The 14,073-nt window shown below is 37.8% G+C and overlaps 1 protein-coding gene across 1 annotated transcript in view; it reads right to left on the minus strand.

The window, feature by feature from the left end:
• The window catches only part of Ago3 (argonaute RISC catalytic component 3), an 87,661-nt gene that overhangs the window by 67,121 nt on the left and 6,467 nt on the right, over nt 1-14,073 (minus strand). The window contains exon 2 of the mRNA XM_055611338.1: nt 7,616-7,787. Coding sequence (XP_055467313.1) covers nt 7,616-7,787 — 172 coding nt within the window. The remainder of the gene's footprint in view (nt 1-7,615; nt 7,788-14,073) is intronic.

Genomic DNA, 14,073 nt, shown 5'->3' on the forward strand with positions numbered 1-14,073 from the left:
GAAGGAGGGAAGGAGGGAAGGAGGGAAGGAGGGAAGGAGGGAAGGAGGGAAGGAGGGAAGGAAGGAAGCTGAACTCTGCTCCTCCGGAAGAGCAGCACGTGCCCTGGAGTCACACCTCCCTGCCCTGGGTCTTTGTGAGCTGGGACTGTGGCCTGAGACTTCTGGAGCTGTGGGTGCACAGCTGTCAGCGGTGCAGTGTGTGACCGGCAAGCACAGCTCCCGGCTTAGTCCCCAGCACTGGGAACAGTAAAAGCCCAACCCAGAGTTCTCAGGGAGGTGCAGTCCTGGCGCTGACATGCTTTATGGCTGAGGGAGCCCATGCTCTGGCAGAGGACACACAAAAGAGGTTCAGCGTTATATGTCAATGGTTCTGCTAAGAGGAAGGGACCAGGAGGAAGCAGGTGTCAGAGGAAGGGGGAGAGGCTTCATACAACACTTGCTGCATTGTAGTTTGGAGTAGGTCGAAGTTGTAAAGACACCATGAAGAGTGTCTCCCAGTTCTGCAGACAACCTGTGTAGACCAGGCTACCCTGGAACTCACAGATATCTGCCTGCCTCTGCATCTGCCTCTGCTGGGATTACAGGCATGCACCACCTTGCCTGGCAGTTTGCATATTTTTAAAGTGAGGTTTTCAATATATTTAATAATTATTTGTTTTTCCTTTTTCATACAACAGCATTTAACCTGAGATTTCCTAAATTAGGCTAGAATAGTTGGGTCAAGTTTAAACAGTAGCTGGGAGACTGCCCCAGAAAAAGGCCTAAGTTTTAAACTATATAAAAGTCTCCAAAAAAAAAAAAAAAAAAGTCTCCATGTCATTATTTATACTGCTGGTGAGTTTGAAGAAGTCCCTCTATAACCTAGCTTTCAAACATTCTAAAACCAAGGAATGAATTCTAGCAATTACTGGGAACTATTAACTTAGTTTTAATATAGTATTGTTATGAAATATCTTTCTTCTGTTATAACAATGGAAGTAGAGAAGGTAGGAATATAGTCTCTTGATATTTTTGTGCAAATGTAAATATTTTAGCAGAACATTTGCACAGTGTTAAAACAATTTCTTAACTTTAGAAGATGTGAAACTACATATTAAAATATATAACATTTTAACTTGAAAATTTTAAATTATATTATTTTGTGTGTATGTAATGTATGTATGTATGTATGTATTATGTATGTATATGGATAGGTGCATATGCCATGACATGCATGTGGAGGCCAGATGACAATTTGTAGGAATCATTTCTCTCCTATTGCCATGGGGATCTCAGGTCATCAGGTTTGGCAACAGGTGCTTTTACCTACTAAGTGATCTTGCCAGATTTTTTTTTTTAAAGATGGGGTCTTACTGTATAGCTCTGGCTAACTTGGAACTTGTTATGTAGACCAGGCTGTTTGGAACTCACAGAGATCCACCTTCTTCTGCCTCTGTGCAAGGATTAAAGGTGCCACTATGCTAGGCCAATCAGCCCAACATTTCAACTTAATAAAAGTATTTAAGATAAAATTTTGGAAAGAATATTTAAGTAAATAGGGCTAAGTTTTATCTAACATTTAACAGCTTCCTTTCACTAATAAACTTAGTCTGGCAAAGGGAGAATTCTTACAAAAAGTAATATTCGTTCATCTTTTTAGAACTTCAAACTACAGCTTAAAATTAAGAACTGATCCTGCAATTAATTCTGAAAATAGAACTTACCTTAGCATGCTGAGTCTTATAAAGGTTTACAGCATACCTTCCCATTCTTTCCTCACCTATTACTTCCTACATCTTAGTCTTCTGATGCCATCATGCTGTGGTGCACAGACTGTAAATTATAATTTAATGAACAAGGATCTAATCTCTTTCTTTTATTCGTTTGCTTGTTTATTTATGGTTTTTCAAGACAGAGTTTCTCTGTGTAGCTTTGGCTTTCCTGGACTCAATTTGTAGACCATGCTCACCTCCAACTCACAGAGATCCACTTGCCTCTGCCTCCCTGAGTGCTAGGATTACAGGCATGTGCCACCACACCAGGCTACACATATCTAATTTTAACATTTAATGACCTTGAAGAAATTTGCAAGTCTACTCAAGTTTATTTCCATGTATATTTAGCTGAACAAACCTAAGGTCATACTTCTAAAATATTTGAATTTTAGTTATTGTGACCACTTACTTTTTAAAAACTATACATACCACTTTAAATTATTGAACCTGCTGTCTTATCAAGTGGTCATTTGCTTTCTTTTTTATATATGTAAAATGTTTATTTATGTGTATAAGTGCTTTGCCTGCATGAATGTCTGTGCATTATGTGTGTGCTTGGTACCACACACATCGACCAGAAGAGAGTGTTAGATCCCCTGGGACTGGAATTACGGATGGTTTTGAGGAGACAGTGCTCTGCCCAGCCATCTCTCCAGCCACTAAAGTCATTTTTAATCAAAACAACAACAACAAATGAGACAAGACCAACACATATACCCAAAAGCAGAAAATAAGTCTAGAGAGTAAGTCTGTAGAGAAGCTGACGCACAGAATGACTCCTGAGCATTTTCTGAGTATTTCTCCAAGAAAACTCTTCCGACTACAGTGGAAACTTGTTTTGCTACAATACTTATTCTAGTATTATGATTAATGCCTTAGTGCCACATATCTCTATATGTGGCATTAGAATAAGAAATACCTCATACTCATGAATTATTAGAAAACCCCACCTACTTAAAAGAGGATAACTCTGACGTTATAGAAGATAGCAATGTAATCTTTATATTAATGAGAAACAATTTGATGTAGCTTTATCCATTTTGAAAAAGTTAGTTAGAACTGCTGCACTATGACCCTTAAGTGTTTTGGCAATTTTCAGAAGGAACTGTGGTCATTGCTATGCAGGAGGAACTGCAGTGGACAGGTAAGCTTCCTGGAGACGCCCCATTGTTTTACATGGCTACAATGGTTGTACCTTGGAAAGGCATGGCTCCAGGGGCTTTGTCTCCTTTGCTTCTTGCTGCCGATGTGTTTATCATTTCTATATTCCTCATATATCTGGTATGGTGTTACTGGGTATGAGGAGACCCTCACTTTCTGTAGTCTGGTGTGATTGCTTCCTGAGTATTAGCCCACTCTGTTGGACAAATTTCCTGTGGATCAACATGAAGATGTACTTTCATGAAAAAAATGCTGTTTAAGTGAATTGATGATTTTATAATTGCTGATAATGATTTTATACAATTCCTGATTTGATTCAGGTAATTTTAAAAAGTTTAAAGAATTTAAAAACCCAAATTCTAACCAGGCACAATGGCATAGGCCTGTAATCCCAGCACTCTGAGAGGCAGAGGCAGGCAAATCTCTGTGAGTTCAAAGCCAGCCTGATCTACAAAGTGAGTCCAGGACAGCCAAAGCTACACAGAAAAACCCTGTCTCGGGGAAAAAAAAAAAAAAAAAAAAAAAGGATGTTCATTGCAGGACTGGAGAAATGGCTCAGATAGTTTATAGAATTAAATGTAAAATGGACTTCTTCCTTGTAGAATAGTAAAGACTGTAAAATGCGTTCAGTGAGCTTTTATGCGTTACAAGCACGCAAATCACACTAGGAAGAAAAATAGGGTTGGGACAAGTTAATGATCAAGGAAAACATTCATTCTAGGTTAGGTCCAGGAATAAGGTCATAAGTCTCAGTGTGCACCATGATAAGAAAAGCCGCAAACATCCATTGTCCTTGGTTGGGGTATCATTCTCTTCAGGGCCCCCAAAGCTCAGTTTTTTCTTTTCTTCTTCTTTTTTTTTTTTTTTTTTTTTTTTGGTTTTGTTGGTTTCCTTTTGAAGCTCCTGTCCCCTCCAGGTCTTTCTCTTTCCCTCTTCTTTCATAAAATTCCATGCAGCCTGCCCAAAGTTTGGCTATGAGTCTCAGTCTCTGCTTTGATACCTCAGTAGAGTCTTCGATATCAGTAGAGTCTTTCAGAGGCCCTCTGTAGTAGGTTCCTGTCTTGTTCCCTGTCTTCTCCTGCTTCCGAAGTCTATCACATTTGCCCTTCTGAATGAGGACTGAGTATCTTCCCTAGGGTCTTCCTTGTTGTTTAGCTTCTTTAGGAGGATAGATTTTAGTATGTTTAGCCAGTATTATATATCTAATTACCACTTATGAGTGAGTATGGATGGAGAGGACCTAAAACCCCAGCTCAGATGTAGCCTGTAGACTCAGTCTGCAAGTGGGGTCCCTACTAAGGGAAACAGGGACTTTCCCTGGCATGGACTCAGTGGCAGGCTCTCTAATCACCTCCCCCTGGGGGGGGTGCAGTCTTGCCAGGCCACAGAGGAAGACAATAAAACCAGTTCTGATGAGACCTGATAGGCTACGGTCAGATAGAAGGGGAGGAGAGGACCCCCCCCATCAGTGGACTAAGGGAGGGGCATAGGGGGAGAAAAGGGAGAGAGGGTGCAATCAGGAGGAGAGAAGGGAGGGGGCCACAGCCAGGATACAAATTCAATAAATGATAATAATTAAAAAAGGGGGAAAAAAAGAAAAGCCATGAACAAGGAGTGGATAATTCTATTATGAGCATAAGAACAAAGAATGGATGATTAGCTAGTTTAACTATAAAAGACTTAAAAATAAGACATAAGATAGATGACCTGTTTCTTGGTAATCTTTGTTAACCTATTTCATAAAAACTATTTCTTTGAACTTATAATTGAGCTTTTGGAATAAAAGATAGATAAAACTATTGCTTTGACTTATAATGAACTTGAGATAAAGAATGTTTAGTGAGGTACGAGTTTTAATAGAAAAACATGTAATCAATAATCCTGCTGTAACTCCCTCTTGTCTAACAAATTTATGTGTTTTGTGATAATTATTTTTATGAGGCTATGAGGTAATTTTTCTTCTTACATAGAGAACTTTGCGTTAGAGAGTATAAAAAAAAACAGAGAAAAAATAAAGGTTGTTGGAGCTTGTCTTACTTCATCCACCAAGCATGTGTGTGATTCTTTCTCCCTTTTCTTTCTCGCCAGCCCCCAAAGAGTTAAAAAAGTTAAAGAATTCAGGCTCCTGAAGAGTTCAAAGAGTTTAAAGAATTCAGTCTTTCTCCAGTTACAGAGTACTAGCCCTGACACCAACTCCATGCCTCAGTGTACCCTGACCTGTTGAAGCTGGTGTTTGACAATATTGAAAAACGAAATATGATGGGCCATGTCTGTAATGCCAGGATGTTGTTACTCTGTCTTGAAATTCTTTATCAAACAATATAGTCCATTGCTTTTTAATTCATTCTCACTCAGATTTTCAGAACACAAAGCAAAATGTGGCCAGACTTTTTCTTTCTTTCTTTCTTTCTTTCTTTCTTTCTTTCTTTCTTTCTTTCTTTCTTTCTTTCTCTCTCTCTCTCTCTCTCTCTCTCTCTCTCTCTCTCTCTTTCTTTTTTTTTTTTGCCAGAATATGACACAGATGAGCTAGCTAGCCTATTTCTGAGTTGAGTGACTTCCAGAATTCTCATAAGCTAGGCCTCTGCTATATGCATTCTGGTCTTCCAAAGTCCCTTCAGAATGACCCATAAGTTCTGCTGACAACATTCTAGAGCTTCTCTAGTCCAGATCTTCCAATGTATGGTATACACTACACAACAGCACAAAGTAAACATCCCCAGTCCAAAAGAGAGGATTAGGAGACTAGACTAAAGAGACCAAAACCCAGTAGGCCAAACAACAAACCCTGTATACCATTTCCAACACCTGAGGCTTGGGAGCATCCTTCTTCCACCATTCCAGAGGTCTAATTACATTTTATTTTATTAATTTTGTATATGTGGGGAAGCATGCCATGGTACACATGTGGAGATCAGAGGAAAATATGTGAGTCTGTTCTCTCCTACTACCATATGGGTCCTAGGGCTCAAACTCAAGTTGTCAGCAATCAAGCTTGGTGACAGGCACTTTTACCCACTGAGCCTTCTCCCTCCTCTCTCCCCAATTACATTTTTATCCCAGCAACAAATCTACTTAGTACTATTTTTCTGTATTATTTTTCTTGTTACAAATATCTGACAAAGTAATTTAAGAAGGGTTTATTTCAGCTCACAGATAAAAGGTTGCAACAAAAGAGTCTTGGTGGTAGGAACATGAAACAGCCATACTATGTCCATAGTCAGGAAACTCAGGAAACTAATGTTGCTTCTCAGCTGGCTTCCTCCTTTTTCCCTTTGCATTGACTTTGGACCCACAGTCCTTGGGATGGTACCACCCATATTTTGGGTAGGTCCTCCATGCTCAGTTAAACCTTTATAAATATACCCATATCACAAGTAAAGTGCTTCCTGGGTGATTCCAAATCCAGTCAAGATGATAAGGAAGATTAACAATCATACCCTACAATATCTGTTCTTTTCTACCTACTATTGAATTCATCTCATTTACTTTCATAGTGGTTTTTTGTTGTTTGAGAAAGGATCTCTCTACATAGCTCTGACTGTCCTGGAACTCACTATGTAGACCAGGCTGGTCTTGAATTCACAAAGATCCTCCTGCTTCTGCCTTCTAAGTGCTGGGATTAAAGATGTGTGCCACCATGCCCAACTGTCCTATAAGCATACACACAAACACAATTTGGATAGATGGACAAACAGGATCTAATGTTTTAGATCAACTAAATTCTTTCTTTTCCAAGTCAGGCTTCTGGAGTTCTAGTTTCATCTTTCCTGCTAAAGTGTATTCTTAAGTCATTTAACTTCCCTGGATTTCATTTGTATTGGATTAACTGACCTCTTAAGAGGTTATTTCCAACATTACACCCCAAAACCTTTCCTACCCTCAAAAGAACTCTGTAACACCTTAACGAAAACACTCACAGTTATTGTTTTAACATCAAATAATGTCTCAGTCTCATTCACTTTCAGTTATTCAGGAATCTTAGTAACTAGTAGGTTAAGTCAAGAAAAATTGATCCAACATTCATATTTTTACATGTCTTGTTAACACTATTAAATTACAAGTTTCTTTTACTTTTTGTTTACTTATTTTTTTTTTAAAGATTTATTTATTTACTATGTATACAGTGTTCTTTCTGCATGTAACACCTGCAAGCCAGAAGAGGACACCAAATCTCATTACAGATGGTTGTGAGCCACCTTGTGGTTGCTGAGAATTGAACTCAGGACCTCTGGAAGAGCAGACAGTGCTCTTAACCTCTGAGCCATCTCTCCAGCCCCTGTTTACTTATTTTTTAAAATTTAAAAATGGGAGTATATGAATACCACCATCATTTTAAAGGAAGCATTATGAAAATGGTAAAATGAGCTGGGGAAGAAAATATACACAAACAATAAATTACCTAACAGCAATACAAAAGACGTGCTCAGAATGCTCGCCAGATTTCAAACAACATGTAAATGTGCCTTGTATCTTTTCTATTGCCACATGAATAACATGTAAGCTCATAAATATTGAGATAATCTGAAGGACGTTTGAAGATTTTTCTTATCATTCACTGCTGAAGTACAAATTTCAAAATTGTCATGTTTTCCTGGTCAAAGTGTTATGTATTATTGTTATTCAAATATATAAAATACTCATAAATAATTTACTAAGGCAAATACAAACAGAAAATGACAGCTAAACTTCATGATTCTTACCTGTTGACTCTCCTAGGACACTTGTCTGGTTTAATATCTACCTCATAGAGGTAGACATCAATCTTTGGAATTTCCACTTGAAAACAGTTAGCCAACAGTTTAATGGGTTTGCCCATAGTACCATATCCAGGTCTTCTGGGCACTATGAGCAGGGGCTGGGCCCCAATGGGTCCTGTCAGGGAGATTAAAAAAAAAGTATCACATAGTTAAAGTCCATATTTACATAATCTCAACTAGAGTAAGTTAGAACTGTAGGTACAGCTAATAAATGTTAAAACTTAGTTCTAAAAAAATAACATTATTCCTAGCATTTCAATTTCATCTCATTCTATTCTCTTCATTAAAAACAAACAACTATCCTCTGGGAGGGACAGAAGAGCAATTATGCAAACTGAAGTAAGCAAGTACATATAAGATCCAGGGAGGATGGGACTAATAGTAAAATAAATAAAAAAGAAAATGAAGAACAAAACTTAATATAAAAAGTAAAATGAAGGTCAGAGAGATAGCTCAGTGGTTGAATTGTCTACTGTCTAAGCATGAAGACCTGAGTTTGGGTTTGGGGAAAAAAACCTATGTAAAAGCTAGGTGTGCTTATAAATCCCAGCACTGAAGGCAGAGAGAGGTGGTTCCCAGGGACTTGTGTGCAGGCAGTCTAGCTGAAACCTTGAGCTTCAGATTCAGTGAAAAAGTTTCTCAGAAAGTAAGGTGGAGGGACTGGAGAGATGGCTCAGTGACTAAGAACACTTGTTCCTCTGGTAGCAAACCCAGGTTTGGTTCCCAGTACCCACATGATGTTCATAATCATCTATAATTTCCAGTACCTGGGGATCTGACACCTTGACCTCCTTTGGGCACTAGCCATGCACATGGTGCGCATACATACATGCAGGCAACAACTCACACACATTGCCTCTAATGGGTAGCATGCATTTATCCTCCCCTGACACAAAACAAGGAAGTAAATGGTCTTTTGTCATGTTTTGAAGACCAGAAGAAGAGAGATGGTACACACGACTTTAATCTTAGCACCCAGGAGGCAGAGGCAGGCAGATCCCTGAGTCTGAGGCCAGCCTGGTTCTAGACCGTACTTTTAGAGTGAGTTCCAGGACAGTCTGTACTACACAAAGAAACCATGTCTCACAAACAAACAAACAAGCAAACAGGACAGGAAGGAATGTTGTTAGGGGCTGTGTTGTTAGTTTCAGTTTTCCAAGATGGAAACAATTCTAGTGTCTATTTGCACAACAGTGAATGTACTTTAGTGAACTATACATTTAAGTGTACAGATGATAAATTTAATGGTATATGTATTTTATCACAGGTGAAAAACAGAGTCTAGCTGAGGGTGGTGATACATATCTGTAATGCTTCTTGAATACTGGTATTAAGGTATCTACCATTATATATAGTTGTAATTACATTTCTTTTCTTTTTATATTTTGATTGAATATGTTTTTGTATCATAATAGCATACAATTTTAGTCTTTTAGTATTTATCTATTTATTTACTTATGTGCCTATCATAGAATATTTGTGGAGGTCAGAGAACAACATGTGGGAGTCAGTTCTCTCCTTCTACCATGTGGGGTCCTGGGGATTGAACTCAGGTCATCAGGCTTGGTAACACGTACCTTCACTGAGCTATCTCACTAGCCTACCTGTGATTTTTTAAATAATTTCATTGATATTTTTAAGTACATATCTATGAAAATATAAAAAGGCAGGCCAATTATTCCCATTTGATAGAGCAGGAAAGATTTAGAAATAAAAATATTCGGTGAAAGTCAAAGTTTAGATAAATGGCAGAGTCAGAAATATGGCATAATCTAGAATTTTTATAGTTGTATTTACTTATAGGATAGACTTTCTTGTAGAATAAAAAGATAATGTTCTCAGAAGAGATTGTTTGTTGTTTATTTGTTTTTAAGCTACAACAGGGGAAGAGAGTGAAAATTCTATAAATACAATACTGTTATATAAAGTTCTTAAAAACATTTTTAAGTTAAAAAATGGCTGCAAATTTGAAACAAATGACTCAGGCAGTCTATTAATGTAGTTTCATACACACTGAATAATGTTTGTTTATTTTTTGGTATGTAAAATAAATAAATGTAATTTTTTAAAATAGATGGAGGCAGCTGGGCATAGTGGTACATGCAGCACTCAGGTGGCAGAGGCAGGTGGATCTCTTGAGTTCGAGGCCAGCCTGGTCTATAGAAGCTAGTTCCAGGACAGCCAGGGATACACAGAGAAACCCTGTCTTGAAAACACAAAACAAAACAAAAGAACTTCTACCTGCTGAGCCATCTCCTCAATGCTGAGTTAAAAAAAAAAAAAAGCATAAAAAAAAAAAGAGAGGAAAATTAGAAGAGATATAATTAAACACGGGTTGAAGTTTGTATGGGTTTGGGTGCTAGGTACATGGGAGTTTATAATACAATTCTGCCTATTTATATACATCCTAAATTCTCTATGATAAAATGTATTAAAGAATAGGAAGAGAGAAAAATCATTTCCTTTTTATTATTACTTTTTATCCTATTTGCACAAATAGGGAAACTGAAGTTGAAGGAGCCTAAACATTGAATCCAGAGTCAGTTCTCTCTCTTTTAGTAACTTCATTGCCTATAAATCCTAAGTCTACATTGGAAAGTTAACATCCTGCACCCTTGTTACAACTGAACCTACAGTAAAAAGTCACTAAGTCACAATTAAACAGGGTGTGGTGCTGCACATCTTTAATCCCAGTAGAGGCAGGCAGATCCTTTGAGTTCGAGGGCAACCTGGTCTACAGAGCTAGTTCCAGAACAGCCAGGGCTACACAGAGAAACCCTGCCTCAAAGACAACAAATAAAATTTAAAAGAAAAAAAAGGAAAAGAAGGGGCGCTGGAGAGATGGCTCAGAGGTTAAGAACACTGGCTGCTCTTCCTAACATCCTGAGTTCAATTCCCAGCAACCACATGGTGGCTCACAACCATTTATAATGAGATCTGGTGTGCAGGTACACATGCAGGTAGAATTCTCTATAAATAATAAATAAATAAATCTTAAAAAAAATAAGAAAGAAAAGGAAAAGAAGCCACAGTTAATTTGAGAGTCAGAATCTTGTTTCTAAAACCCAATTTTTTTTATAATTTGTCATTTTCCCCACCATTTTCTCCTTTATTTTTATCTTGTTTCATGTTTTTTATTCAATCTAACAAAAACCAAAATTTTGTTTCATGAGCAAGCAGTGAACAGAATTCTACAATGACTAATGGACAAAACAGTTCCGTCAATTCAACATATTATACTTCCAACGAAGAATTTATTTACTTTTATTTCTTGAGACAGGGTCTCAATATGTACCCTTGGCTAACCTGGAATTAAGTTTGTAGACCTCATGAGTGCTGGGATGAAGCCACCCACACCTGACTCTAATGAAGCATTATTTTAGTTATTTAACAAATAAACATATTACCCACTAAACCTGATAGTGTTAATTACAGAGAAATATAAAACGGTATTTGGAATTTCTACCTCAAATTTTCTTTCAATAATTATAGGAAATGTCTAACATCAGCCAACCAAAGTGAACTTCAAGTATAAAGTGATCTCTTCTCTTCCTCCCTCTGTTGTTCACTTCTCCTCCCCACCTTCCACCCCTTTTCTCCTCCCTTCTTTCCTTCATGTGTCTGTTTATGTGTTTGTACATGTTTGTGTGATTAGGTAGGTGTTTGTATATGTTTATTCACATGCCTGTGAAGACCAGAGGTCAGCCTTAGGCATTGTTCCTCAGTGGTCAGCCACTTTGTTTTTGAGAAAGATTCCCACACTAGGACCTTGGATTTCTCAATCAGGCTCTCCTGGCTGGCCAGTGAACCCTAGGGATTCACCCATCTCTGCTTTTCCATAGCTGGAATCACAAGCACATGTCTGCTTTTTATGTGAAGAGTGGCTATGGAACTCGAGTTCTCATACTTGCATGGCAAGCACTATACTGACTGACCTGTCTTCCCACCTCTCCCTTTCTTATGTGGTCTACACTATTCAATGATCTAACAATCTAATAGATACCACTTCTATGTCTGAAGCTAAATAATAATCTAGAGTAAATGTGTATGATAAAAATAAGCACTAAAAAATAAACTCCTACAGCACATTCTACATGTTATAAACAAATTATAAATGTTTTACTCATTTTTTTCATATTATCTTATGTGTTTTGCCTGAGCACTGTGTACATGCATTGCCCAGAAAGGCCAAAAGTGGGAGCTGTATCTTCCTGAGAATGAAATTACAGACTATTGTAAGCCTCCACATGGATACTGGGAACGAAACCCAGGTCCTCTGGAAGAGTAGCAACTGCTCTTATCCAGTGTGCCATCTCTTCAGCCCTCAAATTATGAGTTTTTTAGAAACTTTTGCTTTAATATTCATAGAATATGTGCTTTCTCAATCTTACGTCTAAGAATTTATACAAAAGGCAGCACTGAACTACTATCCAAAGATCTGTGTACTAATAGTAAGATATTTATCGAAGTTGTGTTCACAATTAAAAAAAAAAAAACTCAACTGTCTCTGATACGAACTCACTGGCTGGCTCTTTGACCCCTCTCCCCCCTCTCCCCGCCTCGCCCCCCAGAGATAGGAACAGCCTTGCTAGGCCACAGAGGAGGATATTGCAGCCAGTCCTGGTGAGACCTGATAAGCTAAGGTCAAATGGAAGCGGAGGAGGAACTTCCCTATCAGTGGACTTAGAGAGGGGCAGGAAGGAGATGAGGGAGGGAGGGTATGATTGGGAGGGAATGAGGGAAGGGTCTACAGCTGGGATAAAAAGTAAAAAAACTGTAATTAATATTAAAAAAATAAAAATAAAAACTCAAAGAAAACTTAAATTACCACCTATAAGACTGATTAAATAAAATATAAAAATTAAATATATATACAAGTAAAAGTTATCATTACTGACACATAGGTATAAGTACTGACATGATAGGAATAGTCATAATACATGATTATGATTACGTTTTTCGAGACAGGGTTTCTCTGTGCAGCTTTGGCTTTCCTAGACTCACTTTGTAGACCAGGCTGTCCTCAAACTCACCAAGGTCCACCTGCCCCTGCCTCCCTGAGTGCTGGGATTACAGATGTGCAGCACCGTGCCCAGCTCATGATTTAACAGGAAAAGGCAGCTTAAAAACAGTATGATAGAGAGGGAGACATTTTTTTCTCTTCTTTCCTTTCTTCCTCCCTCCACCCGCCAAGACAGGGTTTCTCTGTGTAACCCTGGAAACTTGCTCTGTATACCAGGCTGGCCTCAGAATCTGCCTACCTCTAAAGACGTGTGCCATCACTTATCTTCTTTAAGATAAGTCTCTTGATGCTTACCTTGAATTGGAGATCTTCCTGCCTTAGCCTCTTCCATGTTAGCATTACCAGCATTCACCACCATGCCAGACTAATAATTTTATGTGGCAGAACAATACTATTACATAATATTATTTTGCATTCCTTTATAGTTTTGCTTTTTAAAACAAGCAATATGTATTTATTATTCTATAGTAAAGAACATGTTTCTATTTCAAATAAGTAAATGTGTTAAGTTCATCTGAAAGTTTAATATAATGACATGCCTGTAAAATTTTACCTTTGGGTTCATATGACTAACTAGTACACATTAGCACGGAACTTCTAGTAAGCTCCGAATTTGCTAATTTCAAGTTCCATTTTTTATTCATAAACTCATCCAAACAGACAGCAGTTGTAGTCAAATTCAGTACAACTAAATAATCACTTATACAATATTAAATCTAGAAGTGGTTAACTGTCTCAGATGTTAATATAGGGAAGAATCTTTTGTTGTTGTTGCTCTGTCTTGTTTTTTTGAGACAGGGTTTCTCTGTGTATCCCTGGCTGTCCTGGAACTCACTCTGTACACCAGGCCAGCCCCATACTCACAGAGATCCACCTGCCTCTGCCTTCCTGAGTGCTGAGATCAAAGGTGTGCGCCACCACTGCACAGCTAGAGAAGAATCTTTTAAGGAATTTCCTCCCTTGAAAATAAGAGCACCCAGTCTTCCTGTGATTGCAGCACTAGGGAAGGCAAAGGCAGGGGGATCTCTGTGAGTTTGAGATCAGCCTGGTCTACAGAGTGAGTCCAGGACAGCCAGGGCTACACAGAGAAACCCTGTCTTGAAACAAAACAAAACAACAACAACAACAAAATGAGCAAACATTAAGTAGCCTAATTTGTAATTTATTCATTAGCTGTTTTTAAATTCAAATAAATATTATGCATAATTTATGTTGTTAGAATATTTAGAAATCAGAATAGAGTATCAAAATAATATTAAATAAAAATGAAATCAAATAGTACATATTATTGTAAAAAATGTCCACAAACTTTCTTCTTTAAACATGAAAAAAAATCTAAAAATGTCTCATTTATTGTTTATATCTATAAATGCCTTCT

Source organism: Psammomys obesus, unplaced genomic scaffold (genome assembly GCF_907164565.1).
Source record: "Psammomys obesus unplaced genomic scaffold, mPsaObe1.curated_primary_1811, whole genome shotgun sequence".
Classification (NCBI taxonomy): domain Eukaryota; kingdom Metazoa; phylum Chordata; class Mammalia; order Rodentia; family Muridae; genus Psammomys; species Psammomys obesus.